Below are 16,746 nucleotides of genomic sequence, written 5' to 3'. Positions count from 1 at the left end.
GAATTTATTGTACTGCATCTTTATTTTAATTAATTCAAAATCAGAAGGTCCTGCTTTCACTTTTCCTTAAAAAACAAAATTCAAAAAAATCAAATACTCTACCCACCTCTTTTATGCCATCAAATCTTGCCTTGCCTTTCAGCACTCCCAATTCCTGTCAGCTCAAGAACAACAGATCAAATCTGTGTCTCAAAGTCTGATCCCCTGGCTTATAGTGCACCATACCACTGCTAGGCTAGCTTTTACTTTTGTCTGCTTACAGGGCCCCAGTTAACATATCTGAGTGCCTGACAAATGTTAAATCAATCTCCACAAAGCCCCATGAAATGGGGATAAAATTAGCCTAATTTTAATAGATGGTGAAGTGAGGCACAAAGAAACAAGGAATTTGAGCAAGGTCACACAGGAAATCTGTGACAGAGGTAGGAACTGAACCTAGATCTCTCAAGTCTTAGTCTGGTGCCTTAACCAACTCAAAAGAATCCCTACAACTGTAAATAGGAAAAAAAAAAGGGGGTCTAAAAGAAAAGCCCTTTTCAATAACTAGCAGACTGACTTGGAAAAAAACAAAACAGGACATCTTTCACTTGGTTTATATTCTTACCTAGAACGTCTCTCTCATGCTCAGGGACAAGCACTTTCCATTTGGATTCATCTGAATCACTGAAATCAATATTGATTAATCGATAATTTGGAGCATGGAGGTTTGTCTTGAAAGTGAACACTGTTCCCTCATTGGTGACATAGTCATACTCGCCATCGAAGTTGTCTATCAGCTTCACCCATTGAAGAATTCCTAAGAGCAAACAAATCATTCATATTAATTCCTTACGCTTTAAACAAGAAACATTTTATTTTAATACTTTACAATAAAGTTCTTCTGACTGCACAGTAGCTTCTTCCTCTTTCTACAATAATGACTGTATTAGTTATTCCTGCATATAAAATCAGAAACAAGCCTTGTGGTGAATACCTAATGAATAGCAGCAGCGATCTTACCAATTCAGAAATGAAATTCCAACGCATTGTTACTTTACAGCATTTGGTACTTACCCAAAGGAAGATCAGACATCAATATTCATTAAAAAGTAATTTTTAAGTTTGTGTGGCATGAATCTTTGATTTTCCTAGGAACTTTTGAAAATGCTTTATTGGGTAAAATGAGGGCAGTTTGCTTTTAAATCTGAATTGGCTTGATTTTGTCACTTTATACCACAACCTTAGAATTGAATACATTTGCGGATGGGAACAGACTGTATGACAGATTCCAATACTTTTCCTCTTACATTTTACTATGTTTATATAGGTTTATAGGACCCTAGAAAGAAAAGAATGAAAGAATAAACCAGATATACAATACTTATGCTATGTCCGGAACCTAACCAATCAATTAAACTTCTTAGATGCAGCATCTGCCATACTGAAAATCAGGTTCCTTATTAAAGTAGAGGATACAAGAACATCACCAATTGCCTACTTGGGGATTCAAAAACATCCAAAAGAACTGAGGCTTGATTCTATGCTATCAAGGACAGAGACTGTCATTGTTTTAAAGGCCTGGACCATTGTGATCATGTACTCTGACCTCCTATTTGCAGAGGCCACAGAACTTCCCCAAAATAACTCCTAGAGCTTAACTTTCAGGGAAAAAAACCTAATATTGATATACTACAGTCAGTGATGGAGAATCCACCACAGCCCTTGGCAAACTGTTCCAATGGTTAATTACTTTCACTGTTAAAAATGTACACCTTATTTACAGTCTGAATTTGTCTAGCTCAACTTCCAGCCACTGCATTGTGTTAGAATTCCTCAGCTAGATCGAAGAACCCATTATTAAATATTTTGTTCTGCATGTGGGTACTTGCAGACCTAGCCTTTTATTTTTTAACCAAAATAGATAATCTGTATGTGTAGGTAAGTTGATATACAACAGGGATCGGCAACCTTTGGCACCCGGCCTGCCAGGGTAAGCACCCTGGCGGGCCAGGCCGGTTTGTTTTCCTGCCACATTTGCAGTTTCGGCCGATCGTGGCTCCCACTGGCCGTGGTTCGCCGTTCCAGGCATAGCTCTCGGCCCGCACAGCTTCCCACAGCCCCCATTGGCTTGGAAGGGTGAACCACAGCCAGTGGGAGCCGTGATCAGCTGAACCTGTGGACGCGGCAGGAAAACAAACTTACCCTGGCGTGCTGCGTGCCAAAAGTTGCCGATCCCTGTAATACAATGTACCGGCTCCATAAAACATTACATCAATTTATTTTTAAATCACCCCCCATTCAGTAATATGAACTGAAATAATGCAAGAAAAGTAGAGATTATAATTGAGCTTTAATTGCTGCAAGTAAAAAAACCCAAAACAATCACTAAGAGCTATTTGGTGGCTCAGGCCACTTTAACCCCATTAAATGTAACAAGTTAGTTTATCAGAGCCTTCTAGTGCAACAACAAAGCTAACTTTTCTTAATTGCCATTTTGGTTTGAGAAACCTTCCTCTTCTTTACATGAAAGGTGATCTATGCACCAACTAAATCTGACTATATCACAGCAATAATTTTTTTTTTTATCATTTACTTTTAACTTGTATTAAATAATTTATAGTGAAATGAAGGCTGCTTGCGAATTGCATATTGGATCAGACCTGCGTTCTATCCAATTCAGTATTCTGTCTCTGACAGTGGCCAGCACCATGTGGAAAAATCCTGTCTCCAATGTAGTCAATGGGAGTTTTGACATTGACTTCAATGGAGCCAACAGCTTACCCCAGATGCATAAAAGGATGGTGCAGGTATGATGATATGGGATAATCTGTGTTTTATTAAAGTTTTATGATAATAGTTGGAGCTTGTTTTAAGGCTTCATGCCCGAGGTTTAATATCCCTTCCAAAATATTTGTTATAATAGTTAATAATAATTCTATTCTTGCTATCCATACAAATGTCCATTTTCTCTTTAAATCTTGGCCTCAGTTACATCTTGTAGCAAAGAGTTCCACAATCTAATTATTATTAGTTTTGAATTTTCCATATTTCAGTTTTATCGAACGGCACATTGTTCTTACCGGTATGAGATGCAGACAACAGGAGCTACTGATCTACCTTCTCTAGATCATTCATTAGTTCATATACTTTGTCACATTCCCCTTTATTAATTTCCTTTCTAAAATAAATAATCCCAGTCTTTTCTATCTCTTCATATGAACATTTTTCCATGCCCCTTACCTTTCCCTTGCTCTACTCTGAACCCTCTTCAGTTCTGTAATATCCTTTCTGAGACGAAATTCACGAGATTAATTTTTCCCTATTCTGTATTGTATTTAATTTTATTTTTAAAACGTTTTTCAAAGCTATAGTATAAGTATAACACAACCCTATAAAAAGGATCAGCCACACTGTGCAAAGAGATGGTATTTTCTGATTACCATTTTGGACTGGGTGACTGTGCTTCAATGAGGGAATTGAAATTACTAGTGTAAGGTTATTGTAAATGTGTCCCTCTTTCTCTCCACAGAATCAAATCTCTTCGGATCATGCAGACCAGAAATACTGTGCAATTTGTAGCACAAGACAGGCAGAACATACTACAGTTTTTCAAGTCAGCAATTTGGAACCCTTTCATAGTGAAGTCTGCTTCTTCCTTAACTGAACATCCTCACTTAAATTTAAATATGGAAATTCAAAAATTGTTTCACTACATTTTACTGCATTAAGTTCTCATTCACCAGCAAAGTGCTTAAACCTATGAATAAGAACCTGTGAGCACAGTTTCACAGCATTATATCAGAGTTCACAACAAAGAGGCTTTACATTGTACCGGTATTATTATTTGGGGCGGGGGGGAGGGAAGTGTCAACATAATTTTTTCCCACCATAATAAAGCATTTTATGTCGTGGCAGTACAAAAATCACAAATAAAGCAAAGTAGGAAACACAAATTTGAATCTTGAGTGGCTGATAGACTTAACGGGGTACAGGATCTTTTGATGCCTACAGATGACAATGACGACTACTTGAACATCAGTGAAGGTCTTGGTTTCATGTGAAACTCTCTGTCAGAAGCAGGATATTGAGGTTGACAAACCTTCTGGAAACTTTTTTTTTTTAAACCAGCTATTAAAAATGTCAAATAATGCAAAAATGAATAAAAAATTAAAGTGACATTGAAAAATATCAATAATCTGAGATGCAAGTTTAAACGAAGTGGAGAAACTATTATTTTTATAATCCAATAGTGTCTGTTAGAAACTGTCCAATCATACAAGACAACAATTCTAGCCCCAAAGAGTTTGCAGTCTAAGATGACAAAGTACAAAGGGAGAAGGGGGAGAGGGATAACTACATGCAGTCAAAAGGTATTTAAAAAAATTAATGTAGATGAGCTGGAGTAAGCAGTTACACATTTACATAGTATCCCTTTGAGAAAGTCGGTTTCAGAAACAACTATTGAAAACTGGCATTTTTGATGTACCAGTCAATCTTTCTTGTTCTCCTATGTGGGGACCAGTGAGGACTCAGATATAAAGGCCACTCAAGCATGCAATTATTCTATTGGAGACTGTAACAGGGTGCTGGCTAAGAGAAACAAGCCAGACCCCTGTTAGCCCTGTTCCAGAGGAAGAAGGGTATTAGTTGGACTGGCTGAGGGGCCACGCCCTAATTACCAGAGTGGATCCACCTGCAGGCTTGGGTAGCCAGCCTGCCCTATAAAGCTGGCTAAGAAACAGGAAGCAGGGGGGAGACAGGAAAGGAGGAGTGTGGGCTCTGGATCCCTGCTGGCCGGGAAGTTAGTAGTCTCCCAGACTGTTGGTCTCTGTAAATAGGTGGTGGGAACGGACACAAACAATAAAAGGACACGGGTGCTGCACTTCAGTTGGTCTATGAGGGTATATCCAGACTATCTGCCGTATTGGCGGGTAGCGATCGATTTATCGGGGATCGATATATCGCGTCTCCTCTAGACGCGATATATTGATCCCTGAACATGCTCCCCGTCAACTCCGGAACTCCACCGGAGCGAGCGGCAGTAGTGGAGTCGACGGGGAGCCGCGGATGTCGATCCCACCCCGTGAGGACGGGAAGTAAGTCGGAATAAGATACGTCGACTTCAGCTACGGTATTCCCGTAGCTGAAGTTGCATATCTTACATCGACACCCTCCCCTCGTGTAGACCAGGCCTGACTGCGGGCTGGGAGCAGGAACCGCTACAGAGACAAATAGTGAGGGAGAAGCAAAGCACTTGACACAGTTTACTGAATCTTTCTCACTGCTAGTCTTCGCATTAGAAGGTATAATGCTGAAGAGCTATATATGCCTGCACATATAAGCGTCTGAACTGAAAAGCTACACTATTACTATCTTCAGATTACTACATTACTGATAAGAACTACAGATTATTTTCTTCATTTGATTGAAACATCAATAAACCCAACAGAACAGGAAATCAACAGCATATCAATAAAAAAAGTAGGGACAAAACCACAACATATATGACAGAAATATTTTAAAGTTTAATAATTTTGTTCTTGTATTGAACCTAAAAGGAAAAAAAAATCACACCTGTGAAGTGTACAAATTCAGGCCTTAGTTCTGCTATGAACTCTGAACAAGCCACAACAGGGCAGAACATGTGTCTATCCAAGGCTCACTGAAAGTTCAGGGCTGTGGATTAAACAGGTGGAAAAACTGATTTGATCAAGATGCAATTATGATGGCAAGAATGGCTATAGAGGTCCCACTCCACCCTCACCATGCTTATCTCATAGTAATGCCATCCACTTTGAGGGAGAGATGATGCATTGGGAGCGAGTCACTATTGATCAGTTTGAGGAGGTTCGAAGCAATTCCCATTATACTCCACACTTTGTGAGAAGTCAGTTCATCATATATTTTGTAGCAAGTATCTTCTCACATGTGCAAGCTGAAGAGACAGGGTTCATCGATCAGCTAACACTCCCATGGGAGTTTTACAACATCAGAGGGACAGCAAATTTTATGAACAATGTAAAAAATATCCATTACATTTTTATGTACTGTAGCACTCTGTTAACTGGTAAGGATACAGAGTTTAATCTCAATAAAGTTATGTTCCATTTCAATTGTTGCCACTTATATTTTTGTGTAAGAATGATTGCTTCTCCACAAATCTGGAGTGCTGGGGACAGCCAGACTGTAAACTAGAATGCTTGGCTCAGTAAGACAGAATGAACATTTGCTGGATGGCTACAGTTGAACTTAGTATTGGGTTTCACTAAAGTCTAAACAATTCTGTGTACATAAAATAGGCCAAATTATACTCAAGAATCACATTTAGAAACTTAAATCTGTACCAAACTTTATTCCATTTTTCAATTCCCAGACTTTAATCCAATTTGATTTTTAAGCCTCATGAAAGGCACTGGAAGTTATGAATATAAACACTGAAGTGTTACTTTCAAATCATAACTGATACTTTCTTGCAGTACTCAAGCAATTAAGATGAATTCATCCATTTATGCAAGTTATTTGTACACTGGGGGCATATAAGAGTTACTTTCTGTTCATGTAATAGGCCTCACTCATTATGCCTCCCTTCTTTATGTAAAGCCCCCCTGTTCCTCCAGGAGCAAAAATCCCACCCATTGTCAGGAACTCAGTTGACTCATCTTGGTTGCCTGGCAACTAGCTGGGCCCAGTAAACCCTCACTAAGTGACTGTGGACAGAAGGGCCAATAGATCATCACTTTAGGCTTGTAGCAACTGCAGCACAGTGGCTGTTCAATGTGTTCCCTGCTTACAGCTGTGCCAGACATGCTTCTCAGACCACTCTTTGCTCCAAACCATGCCTGCTCCTGTTCCAACCCTAGTTCCTACCTTCCTCTGAACTCCTGGCTCCAACCATTGGCTTGTTCCTTGACCCCTCCTCTGGTTCTGCTCTCTGATTCTTCTCAGACCACTAGGCAAGATTCCTGTTCCAGCCACTGGGTTGCACCACTTATACCTCAGTGTGCAACACCAATGGACGCCTATTGTTTCTTTGTTTTTTAAAGACTAAACTTTGTAAGCCATTTCTAGCCATCATCTGAGATCTAGATATTCCTTCTGCATGTATGTCTTGCAGGAAAGCAATACTTACACTCCAAATAATTTAGAATTTTGTTAGTAGATTAACTTGTTCCCACATAAATAGGGAGGTGGAAAGATAGAAATTAATAGCCACTCATTATCTCTGACATCTAGGTACCTTTTACCTCTAGATTTTCATTTTCTAAAAGTTGCATCATTCTTTGAAGATTCAGTTTACTAAGATTAGCGGTATACATAACCTTTAATATATTTCTTTAAATGGTGCTTATGTTTAAAAGTTAACACATTTTATATACATGAGAAAACTCTTTTGTCCTTGGAATGCCAATTTCTGGGCTTGGCTACACTCGAAACACCAAAGCGCTGCTGCGGGAGCGCTCCCGTGGCAGCGCTTTGAAGTGCGAGTTTGGTCACGGCACCAGCGCTGGGAGAGAACTCTCCCAGCGCTGCAGGTACTCCACCGCCCCGTGGGGATTAGCTTACAGCGCTGGGAGCCGCGCTCCCAGTGCTGGGCCACTGTTTACACTGGCGCTTTACAGCGCTGTAACTTGCTGCGCTCAGGGGGGTGTTTTTTCACACCCCTGAGCGAGAAAGTTGCAGCGCTGTAAAGCGCCAGTGTAGCCAAGGCCTCTATTACTGAAGATTAGAGAGACAAGGTGGGTGAGGTAATATCTTTTATTGGACCAACTTCTGTTGGTGAAAGAGACAAGCTTTTGAGTTTACACAGAGCTCTTCTTCTGGTCTGCGAAACTTACTCAGGGCAAGTCTACATTACAAAATTTAATTGACTTCATTTACATCGACGTACAACCATTGCAGTAATAAAATTGATTTTTCATGGCCACACTATGCTCCTTCTGTCGGTGGGGTGCTACCACTGATTTAACGGACAGTGTGGGTCATTGTGGAGCACTGACAGTCCAGAGCCTCGCCGCCCATGGCTGACAGCCTGGAGCCCCAGCTGTCAGCACTGGGTGGCGAGGCTCTGGGATGTCAGCCCGAGTGACAGGGCTCCGAGCTGAGGTGCAGTTATTAAATCAGTGCAGTCGGTGACTCACCTTGGCAGGAGCAACACTATAGTGTAGATGATAAACAGTCACATAAAAAAGAATCTGGCACATCAGAAAAGGGCAGACAAATAAACAAGGACAAGTTTTTAAAGTGCTTGTACACAAATGCTAGAAGTCTAAATAATAAGATGGGTGAACTAGAGTGCCTTGTGATAAAGGAGGATATTGATATAATAGGCATCACAGAAACCTGGTGGACTGAGAGCAATCAACGGGACACAATCATTCCGGGGTACAAAATATATCAGAAGGACAGAACAGGTCGTGCAGGGGGAGGAGTGGCACTATCTGTGAAAGAAAATGTAGATTCAAATGAAGTACAAATCTTAAGCGAATCCACATGTTCCATAGAATCTCTATGGATAGAAATTTCATACTCTAATAAAAATATAACATTAGGGATCTATTATCAACCACCTGACCAGGACAGTAATAGTGATGATGAAATGCTAAGGGAAATTAGAGAGGCTATCAAAATTAAGAACCCAATAATTGTGGGGGATTTCAATTATCCCCATATTGACTGGGAACATTTCACTTCAGGACGAAATGCAGAGATAACATTTCTCAATACTTTAAATGACTGCTTCATGGAGCAGCTGGTACGGGAACCCACAAGGGGAGAGGCAACTCTAGATTTAATCCTGAGTGGAGCGCAGGAGCTGGTCCAAGAGGTAACTATAGCAGGACCGCTTGGAAATAGAGACCATAATACAATAGCATTCAACATCCCTGTGGTGGGAAGAACACCTCAATAGCCCAACACTGTGGCATTTAATTTCAAAAGGGGGAACTATACAAAAATGAGGGGGTTAGTTAAACAAAAGTTAAAAGGTACAGTGACTAAAGTGAAATCCCTGCAAGTTGCATGGGCCCTTTTTAAAGACACCATAATAGAGGCCCAACTTCAATGTATACCCCAAATTAAGAAACACAGTAAAAGAACTAAAAAAGAGCCACCATGGCTTAACAGCCAAGTAAAAGAAGCAGTGAGAGATAAAAAGACTTCCTTTAAAAAGTGGAAGTCAAATCCTAGTGAGGCAAATAGAAAGGAGCACAAACACTGCCAGCTTAAGTGCAAGAGTGTAATAAGAAAAGTCAAAGAGGAGTTTGAAGAATGGCTAGCCAAAAACTCCAAAGATAATAAAATGTTTTTTAAGTACATCAGAAGCAGAAAGCCTGCTAAACAACCAGTGGGGCTCCTTGATGATCAAAATTCAAAAGGAGCGCTTAAAGACGATAAAGTCATTGCGGAGAAACTAAATGGATTCTTTGCTTCAGTCTTCACGGCTGAGGATGTTAGGGAGATTCCCAAACCTGAGCTGGCTTTTGTAGGTGACAAATCTGAGGAACTGTCACAGATTGAAGTATCACTAGAGGAGGTTTTGGAATTAATTGATAAACTCAACATTAACAAGTCACCGGGACCAGTTGGCATTCACCCAAGAGTTCTGAAAGAACTCAAATGTGAAGTTGCGGAACTATTAACTATGGTTTGTAACCTGTCCTTTAAATCGGCTTCGGTACCCAATGACTGGAAGTTAGCTAATGTAACGCCAATATTTAAAAAGGGCTCTAGAGGTGATCCCAGCAATTACAGACCGGTAAGTCTAACGTCGGTACCAGGCAAATTAGTCGAAACAGTAGTTAAAAATAAAATTGTCAGACACATAGAAAAACAAACTGTTGAGCAATAGTCAACATGGTTTCTGTAAAGGGAAATCGTGTCTTACTAATCTATTAGAGTTCTTTGAAGGGGTCAACAAACATGTGGACAAGGGGGATCCGGTGGACATAGTGTACTTAGATTTCCAGAAAGCCTTTGACAAGGTCCCTCACGAAAGGCTCTTACGTAAATTAAACTGTCATGGGATAAAAGGGAAGGTCCTTTCATGGACTGAGAACTGGTTAAAAGACAGGCAACAAAGGGTAGGAATTAATGGTAAATTCTCAGAATGGAGAGGGGTAACTAGTGGTGTTCCCCAACGGTCAGTCCTAGGACCAATCCTATTCAATTTATTCATAAATCATCTGGAGAAAGGGGTAAACAGTGAGGTGGCAAAGTTTGCAGATGATACTAAACTACTCAAGATAGTTACGACCAAAGCAGATTGTGAAGAACTTCAAAAAGATCTCACAAAACTAAGTGATTGGGCAACAAAATGGCAAATGAAATTTAATGTGGATAAATGTAAAGTAATGCACATTGGAAAAAATAACCCCAACTATACATACAATATGATGGGGGCTAATTTAGCTACAACGAGTCAGGAAAAAGATCTTGGAGTCATCGTGGATAGTTCTCTGAAGATGTCCACGCAGTGTGCAGAGGCGGTCAAAAAAGCAAACAGGATGTTAGGAATCATCAAAAAGAGGATAGAGAATAAGACTGAGAATATATTATTGCCCTTATATAAATCCATGGTACGTCCACATCTCGAATACTGTGTACAGATGTGGTCTCCTCACCTCAAAAAAGATATTCTAGCACTAGAAAAGGTTCAGAAAAGGGCAACTAAAATGATTAGAGGTTTGGAGAGGGTCCCATACGAGGAAAGATTAAAGAGGCTAGGACTCTTCAGCTTGGAAAAGAGGAGACTAAGGGGGGATATGACAGAGGTATATAAAATCATGAGTGATGTTGAGAAAGTGGATAAGGAAAAGTTATTTGCTTATTCCCATAATACAAGAACTAGGGGTCACCAAATGAAATTAATAGGCAGCAGGTTTAAAACAAATAAAAGGAAGTTCTTCTTCATGCAGCGCACAGTCAACTTGTGGAACTCCTTACCTGAGGAGGTTGTGAAGGTTAGGACTATAGGAATGTTTAAAAGGGGACTGGATAAATTCATGGTGGCTAAGTCCATAAATGGCTATTAGCCAGGATGGGGTAAAGAATGGTGTCCTAGCCTCTGTTGGAGGAGGATGGAGATGATGGGGAGGAGAGAAATCACTTGATCATTGCCTGTTAGGTTCACTCCCTCTGGGGGGTACCTGGTTGGTGTTTGTTTAGACAGATACTGGGGCTAGATGGACCTTTCTGACCCCACAGCCAGCCTTATGTATGTTCTTATTATGTGTTTTTATATACAGAGTTATGCTGGATGGCGTAAATCCGTCCGCATCCCACATCCATTCCCCCCCCCAGTCTCCTCTGTCTCCTCTCACTCACTCCTCTCTCTCCTCCCCACCCCCCCAGCACCCCGACACTCCACTCCCACCCCAGCTCCCAGCCCAGCCCCACCCACCCCCATCCTCAGCACCACTAGCAGCTCCCTCCTCTGCTGCTGCTGCCTGCTGCTGAGGAAGTAATGGAGGGTGGGAGGATGGGTGGACTGGATGGAAGGATGGAGAAGGCATGACTGAAAAAGAAAAAAAGAGGCCCAAAGGGGTGTAGAGAAAAAATCAAAAGAAATAAAGAAAATGTGAATAAGCAGTTAAGCAGTATTTCATTAACATTTCATTCAAGGTCAAGGAAAGGTGAAGTGGCCCACAGGAAAGTGGGGAGGCAGTGGGGTGGGGGAGGCGGTAGTTAGTTAGTTATAAATTGTTGTGTAAAAAATTTCATAATCTCTTTATTGTCATTTGATTTTTTTTTCATAAAAAATGCCTGACATAAAAAAAAATTTATGGATATATTTATTACATTATGGCTTATTAACACAATAAAAAATAAACTAACTAATAACCTTAAACTTCCTGTCCACCAAACTGAATTAAAGGAATTGTAATAAAAAGAATAATCATGTATTATGTCATGTGAGAAACCTCCAAATAAAATTGGCACAACCCCAACCCCCTAACAACAACCCTAGGAGGCTCCACAGCAACTCCACTGCCCTGTCCTCAGGACAGTGTCCAGGAGAGTGGCACTCATGATGCAAGATTGAAACTGCATCATGAACTGCTATGCAACACTGACAAACAGACATGCACATTATTATTTATGTTTGTGGTGGATTGTGTGTTTGTACTTAATGTGTAGTGTAGAATTTTACCTGAGCAAGTCCCAGACCTGAAGAGAAGAAGTCAAGCTCTGTCAAAAGCTCTCTCTCTCTCAAGTCACTCTCTCTTCTCTCCACATTGCCTGTCCCTTCCATACCTCTCTATCCTGATTTGTCTCTCTACAATATACAACCTCTTATAATTTTAGACATACCTTTACATGGCCAGCAAACCTCAAGCCTCTCAAAAAAAAAACTCATCCTCTAAAAAAAGCCTTTTACATAAAAAAAACAAATTAAAAAAAATTTAAAAATTTTCATTTTGTTTTATTCAATTTCATTTCTTCTTTTTTTCATTTTTCTCTTCTCTCTACCATTCTGTTTCTCTCTTCAGAGTACTCCCTGCTATCAGCATTTGCACTGCTTGCTTTTCTCCCAACCTAGTTTATCATCTTCTGCATCTTTCCTTTCATCCTCTATCATCTGCATCCTTTTTCTCCCTCTGTATCTCACATATGATTGATGTAGTCCTTTGTATACAATAGAATTGCTGTTGGTGTTTCTGAAGTGTGTTGGATACTTTGATATTTTGATTTCTTATGCTTTTTTCTTCTGTTTTTTTTTCTTCCGATTCTTTCTTTCTTCCTATTCCTACTCTCATCTTCACTAAAACTTACATGGCTGTCCTTACACATACTACTACTGTCCTCACTCTGGTCTTACTCTCTTCTCTCTCCTCAAAAAAAAAAAACTAAAAAAAAACTTCACCAAAATCAGTTTTTTCTCCTAGATATCACCCTCTCTCAAATTCAAATTTTTTTGTTTTTTTTTTTTTTTAATGTTTTAGTAACAAAGAGTGTAATTATCAACAAACAAATTTCTTTCTCACCCAAAAACCAAAACAACTCTAAGAAAAAACAACAACAAACTGGGCAAACCTTTACTAACAGATTTATTTGGGCATAAGCTTTCGTAGGCAAAAAACCACTTCTTCGGATGCATCTGAACAATTTGATACTGACAAGGAGCTATTTAATCTTGCTACTAAACTAAAGTTTATACTTAGATTATAAAGTATAAATACTCAATAATTTTTTAAAATAAAAAAAATCATAAAATAAAAAAATCTTTTTTTTTTAATTTTATTTTACTTATATAATTAAAACAAAAATTTTTTTTGATTGTTTTTTATTATTTTTTTTAATGTCTTTCCATATTTCTTAAGGTTCAAATTTCTTTTTGCTGCTTGTCACAGAATTTGAATTATTGAATGCTGTTTTAATTTTTATTTTCTTTAGATTTAAAAATAAATAATAAAGTGAAAAAAAAAAAATTTTTCTATTTTTTTTTCTTTTTTTTTTTTTATTTCTTCTTTCTTTTTTTTTTTGTTTTCTCTCTTTGATATCTTCTCTCTCTCTCTGTCTATTCTTTTTCATTTTTTTTTTATTGTTTTTTTTTTTTTGTTTATTTTTATTCTGTCTATGAACTGAATCTAGTACTATTTGTGCATTTTTTTATGCAGCATCTTTGGCATCTTTTTATCACACTCCACTTTACTTTTAACTCCTTTACTCTTTACTATTTTCTCTCAATCTATCTTTCCATCAATCTTTTGTCTGCTTCTGTTTGTCTGCTCCACTCTCAAGCACTCTCTCTCCCCTCCACTTTATCTCCCAAATCCAATCACACAAATCTTTTTATCATCAAACCTTAAATCTTTTTACTCTCTTCTACTTTACCTTTACTACATCTTGGTTAGGCATTTAGCTATATCAGCTTATTTTATTTTTTTTTTTTTTTTTTTTTTTTTTTTTTTACCTCCTCCCTTCCACTTCTTCTCTTCCTGAAGGTCTGAAGGTAGATTGTGAGCTTGGAGGAAGGGGAGTCAGGGGTACACCTCTTTGTAACTTGACTGTACAGTGACCTTTTGGATTGAGACTTGAGGCCTGTGATGAGCTGAGGGCTGATTGGGCAAACTTTTGGGGGGTGGGGAAATTGGGAAAGTGCCATATGGGGGCTGGGAAATGGGGGGGAGATGGGGGTGGGGGGTGGGTGCAGGGGTGGGAGGGGGGGTGGGGGGGGGGGGGGGGGGGGGGGGGGGGGGGGGGGGGGGCGGGGGGGGGGGGGGGGGAGGGCGGGGTGGGGAGGGGGGGGCGGGGGGGGGGGGGGGCAGGAGGGGGGGGGGGGGGGTAGGGGGGAGGGGAGGGGGGAGGGTGCAGGGCGAAGCAGTGGCTGGTCCCCAGTCCACAAGTGGCTCTACGAAGCCTCCTGGCTCCCAGCTCCAGTGGCCCCCGCGTTCCTAGGGCTCACCGCCCCTGCGTGTGGCCCTGACAGCCTGCTTGGGCACTTGGCGCTGCGGGAGAGAGCTGAGGCGGAGCCCCGCCAGCTGGCCCCTGACCGCCAGCCCCAGCCCGAGCTTGTGGCTAGGCTGGATCTGGGCCAGAGCCAGCTTTGCCCTGGCCCCTGTGTGTGATGCCACCATACCCATAAAATAATGTATTCTCTGCAAAAGGATATAACACCAAAACAAAGATATGTCAAGAAGGAGATTTGACAGAGTTTTTAAGCAATTAGAGACAGAGCTGTTTTTTTTTTTTTTTCTTAGAATTTAAATTTTATGATTTTTCTCTTTAAAGCATTAAACATGAATACATCTTCAAAAACATAATACAGGAAAACAAAACAATGAATACAAATGATCACTAACAACAACAGAACAAACAAAAATACTACTAGAAACAGAACAAAAAACAGGACAAAAAGAAAAAAAACCAAAAGGGCATGAAGGGAGTACCAGGTTAAGCTGCACATGAATGCATGAGGAAATGATGTTGAGGCCCAGCTGTGGCACCATGTCATCAGCTTCCGGTGTGCACAGGAGAACACAGCCAGGAAAAAATGATAATGGATATTATTGCTCTCAGGAACTGTCAAAGTTGATAAGTGTAAAAATGTCTGCACATCTGTAATCACAAATAAGCCAAATAAAAAAAAAAAAGCAAATACACAATAACTTGTAAAATAAAAAAAAAAAAAAAGAAAACTACTAACAATTGCACTAAACAACTAAAACTTTTTAACAATAACTTACATACAGCGTTTAAGCCTTTTAAATTTCAAGTTAAACAAACATTTTATTTAAAAGTATTGTTAAGTTTTTGTTTAAACCTAAAAAAAACAAACCTCTATTATTTCTGAACCCACACAACAGCAAGTAGCCCTCCACTGTTATATTTCTCTAAAAAGCCTCCTCCCTTCTGAGAACAATAAGCAACAGAGGAGGAAACACAAGAGAAGAAGCTCCCGAAACAGGTTATGGAGATGTGTGCAAGTGAGACTCCTTGCTTTGCATAGCAGGCCGGGGGCTGGGGAAGTGAAAAATAGTTGTTACTCCCAAGACTCACTCAGGAAACTCTGTGGTCCGTAGAGGAATATCCTTGTTTTGTTGAACGGCCATGAGTGAGGGTAGAAAAAGCAGTGTAGCTTCAATTTAATGAAATTCATATTGCCATTGAGTAGAGTAGACAAGGTGAAGCCTGTAAGCAGGATCCAAGGACAGCTTAATAGTAGAAATCCCAGCACACTCCCAGAACTGGTGGGTTGTGGGTAGGCTTCTCCATGAGACAAATTCTTTATGAGACCATATATGTTAGCGCCCAGTAGGTTTTCATAAGATATCAATTAGCAAAATTAAGAGAGATCAGTTTACACACAGCATAAGGTAGAAAAACTGGGTTGGGGTGTGTGTGTGTGAGAACAACCTACAAATCTTACTACCTTTGACATTTCACACTAAAGCAAAGTTCACGTTATGAAAGACATCTCTTTTCTTTTTCACCATATAAAAATGTTTTCCATTTTAACTAGTGTCCCTATTTTAAAGGGACTTGTAAGAGAGTCTCTCTGAGACACCTCTCTAGCCGGGTTTGGGTTCCCTTGCCATGTTCAGTTACCACCACAGAGTCAGCCCACTTCAGGCCCCAGCCACCTAGTCCTTGCAGTGGGCCCCACCCTTGCAGGCCTTCTGACTTTATGGGTGGGGAAAAGATTTTGTTCAAACTCAGAGACCAAGCTGTTCCTGGGGTCAACAAAAAGAGAAAAGGTGAATGGCACCACCTTTCTTCAGGAGTGCCTGTGTAGCAGCTTTACTGGAGTCCTTCCAGCCACCTAGCCAAATCAGTCTACCCGGCCTCGCTGGAATCCTTGCAGAGCTGGTGGTGTCTCTCTCTGAGGTGGGGGATTCTTTCTGCTGCTTCAGAAGCTGCTCTCTTCTCAAGGCTTCCCCTTTGCTGACTGCAGCTTCCTCCTTTTAAAGTCCTCCTCCCTACCACACATGATTGCCAGGAACAGAAGGGCAGGGCTACCTTAGCACACAGAGACCCCCTAGCCCCTTCCTCGTCCATGTGGGGTTTACACACCCTGTCACTGCCCTACTCTGGTTTTTATCAAGAAGTTCACATTGCCCCGTTAAAAGTATTATACATACACAACATGCCAGAAATAAAACAAACACTCTGCACAGTGTGAAGGTTACAAAAACTGAGCATGAAAGGCATTTTAACTAACCTGGAAAGTTGAACAGGTGCTCCCTTCAGTTTTCCAGTAGCCCAAAACTGGAAACGTTGTGTCATGTAGATTATGATTGCAGGAAAGACAAACTGACAACGGCTATT

The 16,746-nt window shown here is 40.3% G+C and overlaps 1 protein-coding gene across 1 annotated transcript in view; it reads right to left on the bottom strand.

Moving 5' to 3' along the window:
* The window catches only part of LOC120401286 (prolyl endopeptidase), a 163,701-nt gene that overhangs the window by 78,337 nt on the left and 68,618 nt on the right, over positions 1-16,746 (bottom strand). Inside the window, exon 8 of the mRNA XM_039531029.1 lies at positions 605-796. Coding sequence (XP_039386963.1) covers positions 605-796 — 192 coding nt within the window. The remainder of the gene's footprint in view (positions 1-604; positions 797-16,746) is intronic.

This window comes from Mauremys reevesii, linkage group 3, assembly GCF_016161935.1.
Source record: "Mauremys reevesii isolate NIE-2019 linkage group 3, ASM1616193v1, whole genome shotgun sequence".
Classification (NCBI taxonomy): domain Eukaryota; kingdom Metazoa; phylum Chordata; order Testudines; family Geoemydidae; genus Mauremys; species Mauremys reevesii.
This window is presented reverse-complemented; position numbering and strand designations above follow the sequence as displayed.